General features: G+C 41.0%; 1 protein-coding gene across 1 annotated transcript in view; it reads left to right on the top strand.

The window, feature by feature from the left end:
* The first annotated feature begins 3,467 nt into the window (after nt 1-3,467).
* LOC136858648 (uncharacterized) overlaps nt 3,468-21,052 on the top strand; it is a 247,880-nt gene continuing 230,295 nt past the window's right edge. The window contains exon 1 of the mRNA XM_068225648.1: nt 3,468-3,530. Coding sequence (XP_068081749.1) covers nt 3,503-3,530 — 28 coding nt within the window. The 5' untranslated portion in view covers nt 3,468-3,502. The remainder of the gene's footprint in view (nt 3,531-21,052) is intronic.

Consider the following 21,052-nt stretch of genomic DNA (forward strand, 5'->3'; position numbering starts at 1 on the left):
ACGACCCTCTGATACACTGCACCCCTCACAATGAGAAAGGTGTTTCAGATGGTATTAGGTCTAAGCCATCATTAAAATTCAGCGTGTGGGTTCTGCATGACGCTGTACTTGGAGACAGAATCGTTCAAGATAGGCGACTGGATATGTTGTATGAAGTGTGAAACTTGTTACCGTGAGGCTGCTATTGGAGCAGGTGAACGAAAGCAGTTTACTTGCGGAAAATATGTTTAGTGATCTGGGAATGACAGAAACACGCTTATATGAAGAAACTTATTTTTCGGCGTATTTATGTTACTAGTTGTACGCACCTAAGTGCTAGAAACTGAGTGATCCAAGTAACCCCATCTGTGATCCTATTTACCCCACAATATTGTAAAAGTGACCTTTTGCAATAAGTGTAATTCTTATAATTATATTTGTTTATGAAAAAAAATCTTTCGCGCTAATTATTGCATCATTTGTTGCCCAAAACTACAGAGTACGGGACTGTATTTTGCATCACAGAAAAAATTGTTTTTACATCCATTTCCGTTAAGTCTGAAATGATTCAAATAGCCCCACCTACCCCATGTCATAGTGACCCTGTGTCTATTAAGTCCAACGGGCCGATGATCTATTTGTTTTCCTACTAAAACATTAATAATATTCATCATTATTATCATCATCACTAAGCCTGATCTCTTTCGTGGGACACGATAAACTTATTACTCGGTCCACCATTTACAAGTACCGGTATCTATCTGAGAAGTTCAGAAGCAGTCATTAGCAGAGGTAAAACTTTATCTTTAGCTGGTTTACTAGCTGATCTATCCGTTGATGACGACAAAATTACTCCGAAGAAGTAGTTTAACTAAACTTTATTCATAGTATAGCCTACAGACGACAGAAGACTTACACTTAATTACAAAGTCAAAGTCACCTCTGTACAGGCCATGAAGGCCCTTGGAGGAGTGGAAGGTAAAGGCTTCCACCATTGTTAACCGCGGCACGTGATGGGGTAGAGTGGTTAGCTCTACGCTCGGCCGCCTTTGCCCCCAAGAATTAACCTGATACTCATTGTTGGTGCAGGATGAATGAATCTCAGGGCCATATGCAACTCCGGAAGTGGAAATCTCGTTTCTTAAATTTTACGACTTCCTGACGGGGATTCGAACCCACGTCCTTCCGGGCGAACCGAGCACGCCTTTACTGCCTAGGCCAGGCAGCCCCTTACACTTAATTACATGAATAACAATTATAAAGTTACAGATATTAAACAGCACTTATACAGTGGCCGCTTGTGTGTTGCAGTGGTTAGTGTGAGGCCCAGGTTCGATTCCCGGCTCTGCCGCGAAATTTGAAAAGTGGTACGAGGGCTGGAAAGGGTCCACTCAGTCTCATGTAGTCCACTGGGTATAGGGGCGCTCAATTCCGCCCCCTCCCCCCAGCCATCCTCGAAGTGATTTTCCGTGGTTTCCCACTTCTCCTCCAGGCAAATGCCGGGATGGTACCTAACTTAAGGCCACGGCCGCTTCCTTCCCTCTTCCTTGTCTATCCCTTCTGAGCTTTCCATCCCCACACAAGGCCCCTGTTCAACATAGCAGATGAAGTCACCTGGGCGAATTACTGGTCCTCCTGCCCGGTTTTATCCCCCGACCCAAAGTCTCACTTTCCAGGACACTGCCCTTGAAGCGGTAGAGATGGGATCCCTTGCTGAGTCCGAGGTAAAAGCCAACTATGGAGGGTGAACGGATTAAGAAAGGAAAGAAAGAAAGATTTATCCAACGAAAATATTTCGATTTTAATTGCGCTAATAAAGAAATGTAACGGAACAAATTGTGAACAATTGAAGGTCTGGTACGAAATTTTGAAAAGTAGTACGAGGGCTGGAACGAGGCCCACTCAGCATCGGGAGGTCAACTGAGTAGAAGAGGGTTCGATTCCCACTTCAGCCATCCTCTAAGTGGTTGTCCGTGGTTTCCCCACTTCCCCTCCAGGCAAATGCTGGGATGGTACCTAACTTAAGGCCTAGCCGCTGCCTTTCCTCTTCCTTGTCTATCCTTTCCAAACTTTCCATCCGCACACAAGGCCCCTGTTCTGCATAGCAGGTGAGGCCGCCTGGGCGAGATATTGGTCTCATTCCCAGTTGTATCCCCGACCTAAAGCCTCACGCTCCAGGACACTGCCCTCGAGGTGGTTGAGGTGGGATCCCTCGCTGAGTCCGAGGGAAAAACCAACCCTGAAGGGTAAACGGGCTAAGAAAAAGAAAGAAAGAAATATGCAAGTATGGTAATTGCTAAAATAGTATTGATTCATAAATACCCAAGATCATATCTAACGGACTATAAATCGCAAAGGAGGAATTATGAAGAAAAATTGCACATTTGTAGCTCATACACACGAAGATTCCCTATTATTCAAGAATGAAGGTGTCACTATTTCGGTGTAGAAATATGAACAAAACCACAAGACGTCAGGGAAGGAATTACATTTTTCAATTTATTTTATAGAAAGTGAAGGTAATTTCCACTCTTCCGTCCTACTGGTTTACGCAAGATAAGATTTGGAAGATCCCCACAGTTTCTTAAGCTCCGGTACAAAGGGTGAGATTTGAGAACTGCCAAGATGAACCCGTACCATCCTTCTTGTACTCATGCACTGAACTGCTGTGTTGGTGAGGAGCCGTCTGGAGAGAAGGAACTAACAACAAATCCTTAACACTCGAAATAAAACGTCAAGCCACTTAAATAAATTAACTAGGCACACTCCTTTTACTAACCCCAGTACGTCATCGATTACTTTTCTACTCCTCAACTGGAAGTCTCGATTCTTCTACATTTGGCTTTGATTTACTTTATTTTCAGATCTTTTAACATCACCCGGTTAATCTTTTTTTATCATTCCATTTAGCAAACCTTTTTTTCTTTTTCAGATTATTTTTGTTGTGTTATATCATTGTTTAATTTTGATTTTATTTGTGTTTCCATATTATTATTATTATTATTATTATTATTATTATTATTATTATTATTATTATTATTATTATTATTTTGTTTTGTTTTGTTTTGTTTGTTTGACTATCTATGGATCACACTTGATTGTCCTTACAATATTTTTCACCTCTGCCTTCACTATCTGCCAATATATTTTCATCCTTTATTGTACTTCCTTCTTCTGTGTAATCTATTTTTTCATCACTGGCTCTTCTTCTGCCTCTTGAAACTTCTGAACTCATTGACTAGTAATTTAAATCGATCCCTGTCCGCTATGTCCGCTCTTCCTTAAGAATCCGAAGATTCCTTTGATCAGTCTGTTTCTATCCATCCTCAGTAGGTGTCCATAGAACTGTATTATTATTATTATTATTATTATTATTATTATTATTATTATTATTATTATTATTATTATTATTATTATTATTATTATTATTATTATTATTAACGTTTTGTTTGCTTCCAGAGGGGCACGTTCGGTCCATGGCCATGACACACTCTCCCCACGCGGACCACAGCGGACACATACGATGAGGGCCGGTCTTCATATTGTTTTGGGTAAGTCATCAGTCGCCGGTTGTGTGTAGTGTGCAGTAGAAGCATGTTCCCCGTTTCTTACTGAATTTCATTTATTTATATGGGGCAGATATTGGTCGTTCTCGGTCCAAAACTTTGCAAATAAGTCTAGAACAGAGGTGCTCACGCTGGACATTACGTCACGCGGGCACCCAGAACTGAGAGCGGGCGAGCAAGCGACTGTATGCTATTCTGGTTACGTCACAGGCCATAAAAGTTGGGCGAAGTTCTCCCAGTCACTCTGGATTACTGCGGCGATAACCAAGTTTGAAATGGAAAATAGTAAAAGAAGGCAGAAAACCACGTCATTTTCAATTTCCGTTGGATAGTAAATATCTACGTCCTCACTCGTGATGAAACTCGCTGGCTATTTAGAGGCTAGCTATTATCAATGGACACCTGTTGTTTTAAATACTATTTTCAGAAATTCATTGAACAAGAACAGTCACACAACACTACAAAACTGTGAAAAATCAAGCAGTAAACTTGTTGAATTATGTAATTACCGCTTTATTACTTTTTGATTAATGAATCACAGGAATTTTATTTGTTAATGTAAATGCTGTCATTCGTTTCCAAGGAATTGTAAATCATATTTTGTACGCTTAATTTTTTTTTTTTTTTGCAAGTTACTTTACGTCGCACCGACTCAGATAGGTCTTACGGCGACGATGGACAGGAAAGAGCTAGTAGTGGGAAGGAAGCGTCCGTGGCCTTAATTAAGGTGCCTGGAGTGAAAATGGGAAACCATGGAAAATCATCTTCAGGGCTGCCGACAGTGGGGTTCGAACCTACCATATCCCGAATACTGGATACTGGCCGCACTTAAGCGACTGCAGCTATCGAGCTCGGTGCTTAAACCTTTGTAGACTGTAACACAAAAATTATAGCGGGTCAGTTTTCTTTGAATGGATAAATATAAGAAAATACAACTGACTGTTTATATCGAGCGCAGTATAAATAAAATCGAAATATCTTGAAAAGGTCGATTTTCTTGCGTTTTATTTTAAATATTGTACCCCAGTCAGCATTTCGCTGAGAGGTGAAGGAGAGCTTCGCAATCACAATCGAACGTGACTGTTCCTTTCCCTGAAAAGTGTGTTCGCCCTCTCGTTTCACTGACGTATGCTTGCTACGTAAGCTGCCCGCATTTACGTCATGCCAGCTCGGTCGCACTGGACTAGCCTTAACGGGCGCCCAGCTGAGCTCGTCCGGTCTATACCAACGTGAAAGTGTTTTCTTGACTGTATTGAGAAATAACCATTTCATCGCGTCTGAGTGCAGTTTATTAATAATTGTACGTTACGTTAGGGAAAGTTCGTAAGCTTGGCCGTCATAGTTTTACTTTTCAATATAAATTTTTAAAAAATATTGTTAATCTATCTACCGGTATGTAATTTGATAAACTATTTTTTCGGTAACGGTCATTCTGAATAATCTGCTAAGCAGATTTCAATGAACGATCTCTCATTTTAAAGCGCACAGTCTAAATGTCCTGGGAAAAAACTAATATTTAGGGGCTTGCCAATTTTCCCGACGTCTTCCACTAAGTACTAGCGTGTGGCAGATGGCGTAGTTGCAAGACTCTCCGCTACTTACCATCTTATAGCTTGCATTATCGCTACATGCGCTAAAACGGGAAAATCGCCAGGTTGAAACAGTAGCGTACTGTTAAGATGGTAGCGTGATTGTTCTACCAGCTATGGCTTGAAACTTTGCTCTTACGACATTACGAAGTTAACTTCATTATATAAAATGTAATATACACGTCAAGATACAGTCATGTCTGCCAGTGCATGTCGACGTAAACGCGGCTATTCTTACAGACATTCATCTGAGAGAAACTGAACCCTGAGAATTTTAACGACAACTGCGACATCGCACAGACCGCACAGACATTTTCACTCAGATACCTTGGAATCATAACCCCCACCCGCAGCGTTCACAGCACAAACGACCAGTGCATTGAAAAGCAGAAATTTCTGCAGAAGCTGAGTGCTGTTATGTTAACTATCCCGTTGCGTTGTGATATGGCTATCCTAGTCCTTCCAATTAATATTTATAAAGATAGCCCAGTTGTGATTTAACTTCTGTCTACAATTTCTGACTGAAGGTTGCCTAACAACGCTGTTAAGGTGCTTGCAGTTCACCTGGACAGAAATAGGTTCGATTTCCCCGTCAGCTAGACGCGAAATTTATAAACGGGACTTTCAACGGAAGCTTAGTGACTGTTACTATGGGGATCATTGTCACGGGATATACAGTTTTACGTAAAGTCCGAACCACAGGAAGTGGTTTTCCGTGGTTTCCCACTTCTCCTCCAGGCAAATGCCGGGATGGTACCTAACTTAAGGCCACGGCCTCTCCCTTCCCTCTTCCTTGTCAATCCTCTACAATCTCCCCATCCCTCACAAGGCCCCTGTTCAGCATAGCAGGTGAGGCCGTCTGGGCGAGGTGCTGGTCTTCCTGCCCAGTTGTATCCCCTAACCAACGTTTCACTCTCCAGGACACTGCATTGAGGCGGTAGAGGTGGGATCCCTCGCTGAGGGAAAAACCAACCCTGGAGGGTAAACAGATTAGGAAAGAATATATCCTACAAGTGAAGTGGTACAAGGTTATTTCTTGGAGGCAACGACTGCTGGGCATAGAGGTAACCACTTTATCCCACTTTGCGCCTTGATCGTTCACCTTTCCACAGGCCTCCGTGACCTGTACGGAGATTTTATGTACCGTATTTCATTATTCACAAAGTACAAGATACAGCTACACTGAGCGCATTTCACTTGTACGGTCAATAGACTAATTAACAAATGTAGTCCGGCTCCATTGCTAAATGGTTAGCGTGTTGACTTTTGATCCAGAGGGTCCCGGGTTCGATTCCCGGCCGGTTAATGGTTAATTCCATTGGCTCGGGGACTGGGTATTTGTGCTGTCCCAACATCACTGCAACTCACACACCACACATAACACTATCCTCCACCACAATAACACGCAGTTACCTACACATGGCAGACGCCGCCCACCCTTATAGGAGAGCCTGCCTCACAAGGGCTGCACCCGGCTAGAAATAGCCACACGAAAGAAAGAAAAAATAAAAACAAAAAATGCAAACTTCCTTTTTTTTTCCTTCAGTTTCGACTTACTCAATTTATGACTGTTAGGTTATTCAGTCTGCCGAAACTAATTTTTAATAAATGATTCTATAAACTACCTGAAAACGAAACTACTCTGCACCTGTGGAGAAATTGTTGACATCTTCAGCGCAAACCGTACAGTGGCTGGATAATCTGGACATTATTTTTTGAAATCCTCTTTTGATTACTGTTGATTGTTTCAGTGTTCATCATTATTTTTGTATCTGTCTATTGTGATTGTGTTTAATGTACTTACGTAAAACCTTTGTGGTGGATAATCTTGTTAAGAAAAGAGAAGCTTTAAAAAGGAGCTTTTAAAAGTAGGAAATATCATAATATGAAGACAAAGTTGGAATTCAAGAGGACAAATTGGGGCAAATATTCATTTCTAGGACGAGGAGTAAGGGATTAGTTAAATTATCAAGGGAAATGTTCGATTATATTTCCAAGTTCGTAGAAAATATTTAGGAAAAAAGTTAGGTAAACAATTATAAACAAGTGTAAATATGAAGTAAACAATTGATAGGGAATGTACCATCTGGGCGACCGCCATAAATGCAGGTCACTGGTGGCTAGTTTTGATTTGATTGAGAAAAATGAAATCATATACATCATCAAACAACACGTGTTCACCATTTATATTACGGCAAAGGAAGACTCCGCAAAGTTCACCAATAAATAGGTTTAACTGTACTGTCAAACGCTCACCATCCTTTTATTCCTTAAAATTTTAAATAGCTAATAAAAAATGAACTACTACTACAAAATGTTTTCATTCCTCCCCTGAAGGGGGAGGCGGGCCATCTCTCAAACTAGGAGATTTGTATCGGAGAAGGAGATGTGCGGAGAAGATGAGAGGGTTGGCGGCCGTGGCCTATACTAGGAAATATTCCGGCATTCGCCTCAGCGCAGGAGAATGGAACACTATTCTCAGAACAGCCGACGGTACGGACCAGCCCCTCTTCGTCTACCGAGTGCAGAGGCTTACAGTCACGGCAGAGCCGCTGACACCCCTTCTCTACTTGGTTGGTCGGTCGGAGTGCACAGCCGTCAGACCAGCCGAAGCCCACTCTGCAACCGCCGTCTTCATCGATGGAGAGAACCTTTTGGTTTAATTATCAGATATCATGTGTATTGTAACTGGGAAATCGAGCCCATGCAAATGGTTTTGAGGAACAACAAGGAGGCCGAGATTTGAGATGTTGGCTGATTGATATTCAAAATATACACCCTTCATGACTCTACCACACATCCTGTTACACAAGACCATGTATTATTATACCTTTATGAACACAAGCAACTGGAAAATAACAGCTGTCGCCATCTATTGATTGATTGATTTATTTATTTATTTCATTTTTGTTTTGCACAGAATAAGTTATTTTTCCTTCTCTTTTCATTATTCCGTAAAGAATGGGTAAGGAGTGCAAGTGGAGGAACTGTGGGTGTGGCAAAGCATTAAGGAGTATGAGGGAGGAGTTGGAGAGTTTGAGGAAGATAATTATGATTCTCTCAGACGACAGGAAGGAAAGTAGACCTCCCTCAAATAATGTACAGGATACAGTAGGTGAAAAAGAGGGATGGGTTAGGAAAAGGGGGTAATTGTAGAGGACAGACGGTCTAAAGTTTTAAGAGGAAGGAGATTGCAGGCTAAGGGCTCTATTCAGGATCAGAATTTAGGACAAGTGTATGTGAGAAATCGGCGCGGAAAAGGTAGGAAAGGGAAACGTAGAACAGATAGGAAAAGACAGGTGCAGCAGGGTCATGGGAGGGAAAAAAGGGAGGAGGAAGTAGCTTCTGAAGCAGTGACGAAAGATAGGGCTGACCAGGAGGGGAGGGGATCAAATGAGGTGGGTAGGGTTGAGACTCTGGTCATGGGGGATTCCATTGTTAGACATGTGGGGAAAGTGTGTGGAGGAAAGGGAACCAGGATAGAGTGTTATCCAGGAATTAGGTTCAGGCAGATGTTGAGGAAAGTAGAAGAGAAGGAGGAGGGAAAGGAGAAGGTGGTAGTGTTTCACGTTGGCACCAACAACGTAAGGCAAAAAGGTATAAGTACAAACATAGTTGGGGATGTGTGGGATCTGGTAAATGCAGCACGGGCGAAGTATCAGGAAGCGGGAATTGTTATCAGTGGAATACTGTTTAGGAGGGATACTGACTGGAAGGTGATTGGGGATTTAAATGAGTGGGTATGTGGGAAACTGGGAGTGAGATTTCTAGATCCTAATAGGTGCGTAGGAGATAGGGACCCGCTCTCAAACGGCCTTCACTTAAACCGCAGTGGTACATATAAATTAGGAAATTTGTGTAGAAGGGTTGTAGGGAGATTAATTCAGGCAAAATGGTGTCGTTTAGGGAGCGGTGATAAGGGTGCAGAGATCTGGAAGTCAAGTAGTGTTGAACTGTAGAAGTATTGTAATGAATGGAATAGAATTAAGTAATTTAATAGATATATACTTACCAGATATTGTAAAAGGCTGAGAAATGATATAATGGATGCAGAAATATTCTCACGGAACTGGAGTGTGTATCGTAGAGATATGATAGGAATGGTAGGAACGGGAGTATTCATTCTGGTGAAAGAAGAATTTGTAAGCTACGAAGAAACTAAAGATGACAAACATGCAATTCAAGGTGTAGAGCTCATCTCTAAAGATAACAGGCAACTTGATGTCTTTGGAGTGTACAGACCAGGAAACAGTAGCGCTGACGCTGATTCAGAATTATTTGATAGGATAATCAGCTATGTGGGAAACGACATGGAAAGGAACGTGGTTGAAGCGGGTGATCTCAATTTACCAAATGTCAACTGGGACGGTAATGCGAACAACAGGAAGCATGACCAACAAATGGCAAATAAGTTAATATGGGAAGGGCAGCTGATTCAGAAAGTGATGGAACCAGCTAGACGGAAGAATATTCTGGATGTGGTGCTGGTAAAACCAGATGAGCTCTAGAGAGACACCGAAATAACGGATCGCATTAGTGATCACGAAGCTGTTTTGTCGTAGTTAAAAGTAAATGTGATAGAAAGAAGGCATTAAAGTTAGCACTGTTAGGCAGTACAATATGGCTGTTACAGCAGGCATGACAGAGTTTAAAAAAAGTGAATGTGATCGGCGGAAATCGGTAAATAAAAATGAAAATAGACTCTGGGATGGGTCTAAAGCAATTGTTGAGGAATGTGAAAACGGGTTTGTATCTTTAAAGATCCACTATATTATAACAGAGAAGTAAAGAGATTGAGAAAGAGGTGCAGGTTGGAAAGATATACAGATAGAAATGGCTGTGAAAGTAAGGAGAAATTGAAGGAACTTTCTAGAAAATTGAATCTAGCAAAGAAGTTACCTACGGATAACATGATGGCAAGCATAATTGACGATCATACAACATTTAGTGAAAAATGGAAGGGTATGTATAGGAACTTTACGGCAGAAACAGGTTCCAAGAAGGACATTCCAGGAATCATTAATGAACAAAGGGAGAAAAGAAGTTAGCTAAACATGATGGCAAGCATAATTGACGGTCATACAAAATATATTGTAAACTGGAAGGGTATGTATAAGTACTTTACGGCTGAAACAGGTTCCAAGAAGGGCATTCCAAGAATCATTAATGAACAAAGGGAGTGCGTATGCGAGGATCTTCAAAAGGCAGAAGTATTTAGTCAGCAGTATGTAAAGACTTTTGGTTACAAGGATAATGTCCAGATAGAGGAGGTGACTAATGCTAAAGAAGTATTAGAATTTACCTATGACAGCAATAACATTTACAGTAAGATACAAAAGTTAAAAACTAGAAAAGCAGCTGGAATTGATAAGGTTTCGGTAGATATATAAAGACAATGGGTTGGGATTTAGTACAATATCTGAAGTACTTATTTGATTATTGTTTGCATGAAGGAGCTATACCAAATAAATGAAATGTTGCTATAGTAGCCCGTTTATATAAAGGGAAAGGTGATAGACATAAAGCTTAAAAGTACAGGCCAGTCAGTTTAACATGCATTGCACGTAACCTTTGGGAAAGAATTCTTTCTGATTATATTAGACATGTTTGCGAAATTAATAAGGGGTTAGATAGAAGGCACTTAGGGTTTAGGAAACGTTATTCCACTGAAGCTCAACTTGTAGGATTCCAGCAAGTTATAGCAGATATCCTGCATTCAGGAGATCAAATGGACTGTATCGCGATTGACCTATCTAAGGCATTTGCTAGGGTACCTAACGGGAGACTACTGACAAAAATGAGTGCAATCGGACTAGACAAAAGAGTGACTGAATGAGTTGCTATATTTCTAAAAAATAAAACACAGAGAAATAGAGTAGGCGAAGCTTTATCTGACCCTGTAATAATTAAGAGGGGAATTCGTCAAGGCAGTATATTCGGAACTTTATGTTTTCTTATATATATATTAATTATATGAGTAAAGAAGTGAATCGTAGATAAGGCTTTTTGAAGATTATGTTATTCTGCACAGAGTAATAAATAAGTTACACGATTGTGACCAACTGCAAAATGACCTCGATAATTTTGTGAGATGGGCAGTAGGCAATGGTATGATGATAAACCGGGTTAAACGTCATGTTGCGAGTTTCACAAATAGGAAAAGTCCTCTCAGTTTTAATTACTGCGTTGATGGGGTGAAAGTTCCTTTTGGGAATCATTGTAAGTCCCTATGTGTTAATATAAGGAAAGATCTTAATTGAGGTAATCACATAAATATGATTGCAAATAAAGGGTATAGATCTCTGCACATGGTTATTAGGGTATTTAGCGGTTGTAGTAAGGATTTAAAGGAAAGGGCATATAAGTCTCTGGTAAGACCCGAACTAGAGTGTGATTCCCGTGTATGGGACCGTCACCAAGATTACTTGATTCATGAACTGGGAAATGTCCAAAGAAAAGCACCTTGATTTGCTCTAGGTGATTTCCGACAAAAGAGCAGCGTTACAAAAAAAGCTGCAAAGTTTGCGCTGGGAAGACTTGGGAGAAAGAAGACGAGCTGCTCAACTAAGTGGTATATTCCGAGCTGTCAGTGGAGAAATGGCATGGAATGACATTAGTAGACCAATAAGTTCGAGTGGTGTCTTTAAAATTAGGAAAGATCACAATATAAAGATCGAATATAAGAGGACAAATTGGGGCAAATATTCGTTTTTAGGAAGGGGAGTTAGTGATTGGAATAATTTACCAAGGGGGATTTTCAATCAATTTCCAATTTCTTTGCAGTTATTTAAGAAAAGGCTAGGTAAACAACAGATAGGGAATGTGCCACCTGGGCGACTACCCTAAATTGCACATTAGTTGTGATTGATAGAGTAATACACTTTCAATTTCCGCTGTTTCTGTTACGAAAATCCGATCGTTTAGTAAAAGTATAAGACAGGTAATCTCGTAAACCATCATTGATTCACGCGTTTCCTTGCCTTCTAGTAGTGGTCCCATTCATTCATGCTTGTTACATCAGCACAGGTTTCCAGATGACTTCTGTCCATCGTCTCCTGGTGGTTGCAAACTTTGCAGTACGGCCCGGGCATGTCGAGGTCGCGAGCTGACTGACAACTCTACGAGCAAGAGAAACACCTGTTACGAGCGCTTGCTGAGGACGTCATCGGATACCGCAACCCTAGAGGGGTGTGTTACACTTTGAGGACTGCGGTACTTCGTGCAATACATGTATATTTTTCACATAAGCATATACAGTGAGTTTCTCTCATAGGTTGGTCGGCAGGCACGCCTTGCTTATCTGCCTCCCGTTGACTCATCATTTCCCATTACATAGCGCAGCGACAGCAGGGGAATGCCCGCACTTCGCAGTTCAGGTCCGTGCTAAGAATGTGTATAAAGTGTTGATCTGTCGCTCCAACTGTTCTCGAGTTGTGAAGTGTTACTTCGGGGTATAATTCTCATAATGCCTCCACATGTGTACGCTGTAGAGGAAAGGGTATTTATGCACAATAATTATGTGAAAACAGTCTTGCAGGGAAATCGATAGGCGATTTGTAACACAGTTTCCAAGTGTACGCCCTCCACATAAAGAGAGCGTGCGGAAACTCGTAAACAAATTGAGAGGAACTGGTTCTTTACTCGATAAGAAGTGAAGTGTTTATAAACGTGTACGTGACGAGGAAAGGTAAACGTAATCGCAGAAAGATTAGAACATACGCCTACAAAAACCCTAAGACGACTTGGACGAGAAGCCGGGGTTTCGAAGAGCTCAGCATAGCGGGATAGGAAAATGTTAAGGTACAAGCTTATTTCCTTTATTCTTAATCACTAATTTTTAAAATTCTTATTTTCGTATTTTTAATATCTCGTGACACGCACGGATGAAGTGAGCGAAGTGCTGTCTTTGTTGCTATTCCGCGGAGCGGGGAGTGATGAATCAACGGCAGGCAGATAAGCTGGGCTCACCTGCCGGCCAAGCGATGAGAGAAACTCACTGTACAAAATTAAATTTGTTCAGCACGACGTTTGTATAAAATGTGCTGAACAACATGCTTTGAAATCACCGTGTACCAGGAAAATTAATACTTACTTTAAACGTTGCCGTAAGCAGTGAAGTAAAAAATAATAGGCATTTATTTCTTAGGTGCTTACGGGGGGAAGCCCCAACTTAACACGGCGAAAGTAGGCCAATATTCATTCGATTGTTATATATGCTACAAACGTTGTTGACGAGTGCTGCACATATCCCAGTATTGGCATGCTTTCTAGCAATCGGAAGCAACTTAAATAATGTCATAATTCTAACTATAACAATTTTAAATAAAATGTTCAAAAATTTCCCGCCTTTTTAACGATATATCACGGTTTCCTTCGTAACTACGTTACTGTTTCACGCATAATTATGATTTTTTCAGGGTTTCCTCCCATAGTGTTGTACCTCATTCAGATCAATAGGATTTATATTGGATTTTATATAACATATTTATTTTTAAAAATATTAATATATTCAGGTGCTCGGAATTAAAACTGGATAAAAATATCTAAATCACAGTCTATATTAGTGGTTGAGGTTCAGTTTGTAGGTGGAGGATTGATACACACTTTAAGAAAGGAAAAAGACAAAAATTCTTATAAACTTGGAATTTATAAGGGAAACAGTAATATATTGTTAAAAAGGTGGGAAATTTCGAACATTTTATTTTAAAATATTCGAATTATTAGAATTTTGACATTATTGAAATTGCTTCTGGTTGCCAGGAAGCATGCCAATACTTTGATATGTGCAGCAATAAATTGTCATTAACAATTGTAGCATATTTAACAATCGAATGAATATTAACCTGTTTTTCCTTTGTTAAGCTGGGTCTCCCCCCTTAAAGTGCTCAACTCCCCTATGACCATTTATGAAGCAGAATAATGCCGAATATTATGCCGGTACTACATCGCTTCAGTTGCAAAACGTTATGCTTTTATAAACTTAAACAAAAGAAAATAGGTTTTGTTAGAAGTAGCATCTCTTCAAGCAACCATGATGATACAGAAGTACACAAACACACACTAGCAAATTACTAGGTCAATCATTATGCCACAGCCTATGCAACTATACATGTTTCAACCATTACTTGTAGACCAAAACAAGTAACTGGGGCCTATCACTCGTACGCGCGCACAGCACTAAGTCAGTAACGTGGGTAAGTACCAGCCCAGTGAAGGGAAGCGACTTGCGCATTCCTGCACAGGTATTTCTAGTAAGGGCACTACACTTACGGTGGGAAGGGTTTGATACCCGTGCCCTAGATGTCTGACAACAGGACGCAGCTCAGTAATTACCTCTCCTGAAATGTTCGAGATTCCTTCTTCCCATGCCTTCTAGAGTATGATATTCTTGAAGTAATTGTTTGCAGTAATTCTTACAGATTGTTAAGATGTTTCCTGAGTTGATAATTGCTGAAACCTTAGCACCCTTCTTGACAAATGTGTCAGTTCGTCCATTAACTTCCATTAGGCCGTTTCCTAACCACTGTAGAGTGACTTTTTTTTTTCAATATGCTTTACGTCCCACCGACACATACAGGTCTTACGGCGACGATGGGATGGGAAAGGACTAGTAGTCGGAAGGAAGCAACTGTGGCCTTAATGAAGGTATAGCCAGAGCATTTTCCTGTTGTGAAAATGGGAAACCATAGAAAACCATCTTCAGAGCTGCGGACAGTGGGGTTCCAACACTATTCCCCGAATGCAAGCTGATATCTACGTGACCCAAACCGCACAGCCACTTGCTCGTTAGAGTGACTTTTTTTTACGAGAGTTTGAAAGTCGTCGGCCTCCACTGATGTGTTGTTATGATGCAGACCTACAGTATAAACATATGAATTGCATATGTGAACACTTTTCACAAGACAGCGAGGTAAAGCAGGAATAATCCTTGATTTTCTTTATTAGCACACTATATAACATCGATAGATCTCTTAATACTTGGCGAACAGTTCGTGGGTGGCGTTAAATACACTGAGATCATTCAAAATGAGTAAAAATTTATGGAAAGGAAATAGCATTGGATAACTTCAACACTAATGGTCCCCTCCTAAACTTAACCACTGCATTTCCAACAAACAGCGTTAAAATTATATAAAATAGTAATGAAAAAACAAAAAATCATTAAAAATTAAACAGTAAAGCAATACAAATAGCAAAAGATAGAAATAATAATAATAATACTGTAGGACGAAATTATCTTTATATCGATCTGTTTCTGACCAACTTTACTCTGTAGGAATGAATGCTGGGTGGAGTCAGGATATCTAATTCAACAGATGGAAGTAACAGGCATTAAAAATGCGAGAATAATCGATTATACAAATAGGTAGGAACAATAGCAAGAGGGAACTCGGAACGAGGAGATAAAAGCTAAATCAGGAATGAACTCGATGGAAGAAGCTGTAAGTATAAATCAGTTGCGGTGGTGGGGTCTGGGATCATGTGAGGGGAATGGAGGGGAATAGGTTACCTTGGAGAATGATAGACTCGGCCATGAAGGGTAAGAGAAGAAGAGGAAGACCAAGGTGATGATAGTTCGAATCAGTTTTTAATTATTAGTGATAAGAAGTATTGAGCTATACGAGGTCAGACTGCAATTTCAAATAGTGCTTAGTTTATTAGCAGAGGCTTGCAGACTGATTCAGTCAATCTCGTCCTCTCCTCTCCTCTCCTCTCTATTAGTATCTTTATTTCTTCATAGGCTCTTATGTCTTCTCTGATCTGCCTCATGTATTGTAGGTATTCCTCTTCTGCTTGTATCTGCGCTAACAATAAAACGACTGTGACGAAAGGCAAAGCATAAAAATATTATGCTAAGCAATAAAAAAAAAAAAAAAAAAAAGCAGACAGGAGAGATCCTTCCTTTATGCTTGCCAGGAACCCACCAACTCGCCCAAGGAAGTATTATTACTTACTCAAAAGAATTAAGGGGGCGAAAGATTTATACGATTTGAAGGGAAACTAGAAGAATTAGAATCGAGACTATGTAAACTGTGAAATGTGACTGTTTTCTATGTTGTTGTTGGCCGGCTAAGATGAACATAATTTTCATTTTGTCTCCCAAAGAGCTCGCTTCGTGTCTGGCTACTGGGCTGCCACATCCCGCGAAAATAAGAAAACCACCTAGTTTGAAACGTTCATGGCGTGCGGCGAATGCGACCGTTCTGTTCTGGACTGGAGGAGAGGGCATTCTCCCTGAACGCCTGTACTCCACTTCGCGGCAGCTAACTACTACTACTATACTGATACTGATACTGATACTTTATTATTTTTCTCTAGATCTACAGTAATAATACCCATTTGATCCTTTAAATGAGAAAAATAACATGTTCAGCCCATGCCAAAATTCACTCTTTCAAACTCTACATACTGTACAGATAAAAGAAAAGAAAAAGAAAACACGCAGAGAACAAAAATGAGCAAACAAAACAATATTAATAAGAAAGAAGAAAAAAATCAAACGTACTCCATGGACATGCCATGAAATTCCTCAGATACTCCGGAAACGTAACCCCCAAAGTGAGGGTCACCACGGTAGTCATCCTCGGCCCTTTCATGCCACGTCCAACGTCTTTGCTGAATATTCCTGTTGTCTTCCCAGAATGTAACTACTACTACTATACTACTACTAATTTTTTTTTCATTCCTCCCCTAAAGGGGGAGGCGGACCTCTTAGACGGTAACGCCGTCTCTCAGGCCGGGAGATTTGTTACGGTGAAGGAGATGCTCGGAGAAGGTGAGGGGGATGGCGGCCGTGGCCTTTACTAGGAACTGTCCCGGCATTCGCATTAGTGCAGGAGAATTGAAAACCATTCTCAGGACAGCCGACGGTTGGGGCCAGCCGTGAGATCCAGCCCTGTACCGTCTCCCGAATACAGGGACGTAGAGCCGCGGTAGAGACGTGGCCACTCCTCCTCTGCTCGGTTGGCCAGTTAGAGTGCAGAACTGTTGGACCAGGACCAGCCGTGGCCGAGACCCACTCTGCATCTACCGACCGGCAGCTAACTTGGCGGGGCTTATGCAACCACACTCCCATTGCTTGCCGTGTAAATGTAATAACTAGGGTTCGGAAGTTTATGATCTCAAGAAGTACAAAATATACACACACAAAAAATGTCCTAAAACTAGCTAAATATGACCTAAAATGTCAACTGTGACTTGAGCATGTTTAAACGTGCCAAAAAGGTGATTAGCGATAATACAGCAGACACATTCAATCATGCAGACTGTCAGAGCTACAATAGGTACGTCAAAACTTCATACATTCATTATCATAGCCCTGAGCTGCATTTCTCATTCTGTTTTCCCAAAACCGAAAAAAAAAAAAAACTGAGTATTAGCGTACGTTCATAAAACATCTCTTTCTCGTAAGCATGTCTTCTAAACCTGCTGTTTCGGGAAGGGAAAGATAGATACATCTGCTGCAGTAATTTCAAATCCTGTGTTCGAAACTCGACGGAGCTAACGTGTACCTTGTTAAAACCGACGCCTTAGTTTAAACAAAAAATGCTCAAAATATAACCAAAAATGACCTTATATCAATAAAATGAGCAAAACGTGGCCATAAGAAAATGGCCGAAATATGCATTTATATGCAACATGAACATGTTTTAAACGTGGTCAGGGACCCATCAATCGCAGTTATTTTTCATATTTCGGGTAAAATGAGCTCAGTAAAGAAATCTGACGTTTCCTTAACATCGGAACATTAGTATTAACACTAATAACACGCGTAATAAATAGTCTTGTCACTCGCCGAACTTTCTCTTCACGGCAAGAAATTAATTAGTTCAAGTTTTGCCAGGCTTCTTCGCTGAATGGTCATTGTTGTCTCCTTCGGCTCAGAGGGCCACGGGGTTCGACTCCCGGTTGGGTCGGAGACTTTTAATCATAAAATCGTTAATTCCCATGTCTCGGGGACTGGGCGTTTGTACTGTCCCCAACATCCCTACATACGAGAACTACTGCCCACCCTCGTCGGAGGGTCTACTTTACAAGGGCTGCAGCAGGCTGGTAATAGCCGCATGAAATTATTATTATTATTATTATTATTATTATTATTATTATTATTATTATTATTATTATTATTATTATTATTATTCTTTCTTAATCTGTTTACCCTGCAGGGTTGGTTTTTCTCTCGGACTCAGCGGGGGATCCCACCTCTACCGCCTCAAGGGCACTGTCCTGGAATGTGAGACTTTGGGTTTGGAATGTAACTAGGGAGGAGGACCAGTACCTCTCCCAGGTGGCCTCACCTACCATGCTGAACAGGGGCCTTGTGGGGCGGGGTATGGGAAGATTGGAAGGGATAGACACGAAAGAGGGAAGGAAGGGGCCGTGATCTTAAGTGAGATACCATCCCAGCATTTGGCTGGAGGAGAAGTGGGAAACAACGGAATACCACTTCGAGGATGGCTGAGGTGGGAATCGAACCCCTCTCTACTCATTTGGCCTCCCGAGGCTGAGTGGACCCTTTTCCAGCGCTCGTACCACTTTTCAAATTTCGTGTCATAGCCGAGAATCGAACCCGGACTTCCGGGGGTGGCAGCAAATCACACTAACCACTACACCACAGAGGCTTTATTATTATTATTATTATTAGTAGTAGTAGTAGTAGTAGTAGTAGTAGTAGTCGTGTAGTCCGCCATGTTGGATATCTAACCTATCTTTCCCGTGAAGCGTACAGAAGCTTTCAGGATTGTACCTACAGAGATGGCCACTTCCTTAATAGTACAGATCTTTTTTCGCTAACTTTTTCTAAGAATTTCTTCATTTTCACTCCCGTTGTCCACGATATATTTTTGTTCCTCCTCCAGCTCCAAACATGATCACGTAATATTTCAGTAGACCCCTCCATTGGTGTCAAGAAGGGCTCCCGGTTGTGAAAATGAGCCACGTCTGCCAGGATGTGGAGAAAGAAGTTAAGGAAGTCGGAAATTGAAAGCAAGCCTCTCAATTAATAGTAACTATGAAGGATACGGCTGTAAACAGATGCTGCGGCAAAAGTTATTCACCTTCTACCATTCAAAGAATTGAAGTCGTGCGCTCAGTGTGTCATGCCTTTCACCCCTTGCGAGAGAATCATTGTATTCAGTTAAATATAGAAGTGTCACTTTTAATGTCTTCCGCGATGCTGCCATTTAATTATTAACGGAACGGCAATAAAAGTCATCCGTTATATATTCCTTGTAACATCAGTGACATGCACGGCTCATATATTTGAATTCCTGTTCTTCAAATGATTGTAGTTGTGCTGCTAGTTGGATGAATGTTCTGCCTAGATATTTTATTACCCGTCCTACAGACACTAAGATACATTTCATGAGAGAACTGGGAGAGTACTACAGTACAGACAGTTGCTCAATTTCGGGCCGCAGCATTCCATTGCGATGTTCCTGAGATCTTACCAGTGTCGTATGCTGGGATCAAGACGTGGGCTACCACTAGACTTAGGTTGTTGGTTTACTGAATGTCAAGCCCTAAGCGTTCTGAGCTGCAGCCAATTACCAACGGAGAAGCCTGCTGTGTTGGCCATGTTGTTTCACAAGCTTCTGCTCTGGCCTCTGCTACTGTCAATAATCAACACCTGATCAGTGGAGATGGTAGCCTAAGGTTTAGCAAATTTAAGTCCGGCTTTGTGGCGAAATGGTTAGAATGCTTGCCTTTGGCCCGATGGGCCCGGTTCAATTCTCAGAATCAATCCCCTCGTACTGTTAATTCACCTGGCTTGAGGACTGGGTGTTTATCACGTCTTCGCCATTCATTTCATTCTCATTAAGTCACCACCCGGTCTATACATATGCGATGCACCATTATTATTATTATTATTATTATTATTATTATTATTATTATTATTATTATTATTATTATTATTATTGAAAATGAAAACCTACAACCTGTTTTCCAGTCATTGACCGGGTCAGGAATGAAATGAATGAATCATATATAGGCTATTATACGATGGGGTCGCCACTCCCAAAGTGATTTTATTAATGACTGATAGATGCTATGAAATGAGAATGGAGAGTGTTGCTGGAATGAAAGATGACAGGGAAAACCGGAGTACCCGGAAAAAACCTGTCCCGCCTCCGCTTTGTCCAGCACAAATCTCACATGGAGTGACCGGGATTTGAACCACGGTATCCAGCGGTGAGAGGCCGACGCGCTGCCGTCTGAGCCACGGAGGATCCATTATTATTATTATTATTATTATTATTATTATTATTATTATTATTATTATTATTATTATTATTATTATTATTATTAAGTTAAAATTTTTGAATTTTACAGCAATACCAGCATCCGTATCCATCGTTCGCTGGTTTATTCGCTTCCTCGGGAGATCAGTGGTGGTGTCCGAGTCATGATAACAGGTTCGATTCCAACCAACCAACCAAAGAGAACACTAAACCTGAAAGATTGCACTTCATTTTAGGAGATCTACCTATAAAAAGAAAACTATATCACTGCTATAACAGTAGCCCTGCTGTGTCTTCCTAGAAGGATGTAGAAGCAAAATGGAGTGAAATACTAGCACTCTGATATCTGTATAATTAAGTCATAACTATGAGATGAGGAAGTCTATACGATGAGGAACGCATGTGTAAATTCGGAAACTTCCGGAGAACTTCGAGTCTTTGAGGTATCTCTCCTTCGTTAGCAGTGGCGATCTCACGGACCGAAGCCTAGCTCCACTATTCCCCCCGGTCCTCGCATCTGTCGATCATTCAGCAGCAAGCCGTGTGAGGTGTGACGAGGGGAGGCGGACGCAGAGCCTGGGCTGTAGTATCTTTCTTAGATGCCTTGCACTCAGAAATACGAGCGTTGTTTTATCTCATTGCGTTCAAGTTTTGTACATAGAGCAATGTGTTAGAA

Source organism: Anabrus simplex, chromosome 1, assembly GCF_040414725.1.
Source record: "Anabrus simplex isolate iqAnaSimp1 chromosome 1, ASM4041472v1, whole genome shotgun sequence".
NCBI classification, from domain to species: Eukaryota; Metazoa; Arthropoda; class Insecta; order Orthoptera; family Tettigoniidae; genus Anabrus; species Anabrus simplex.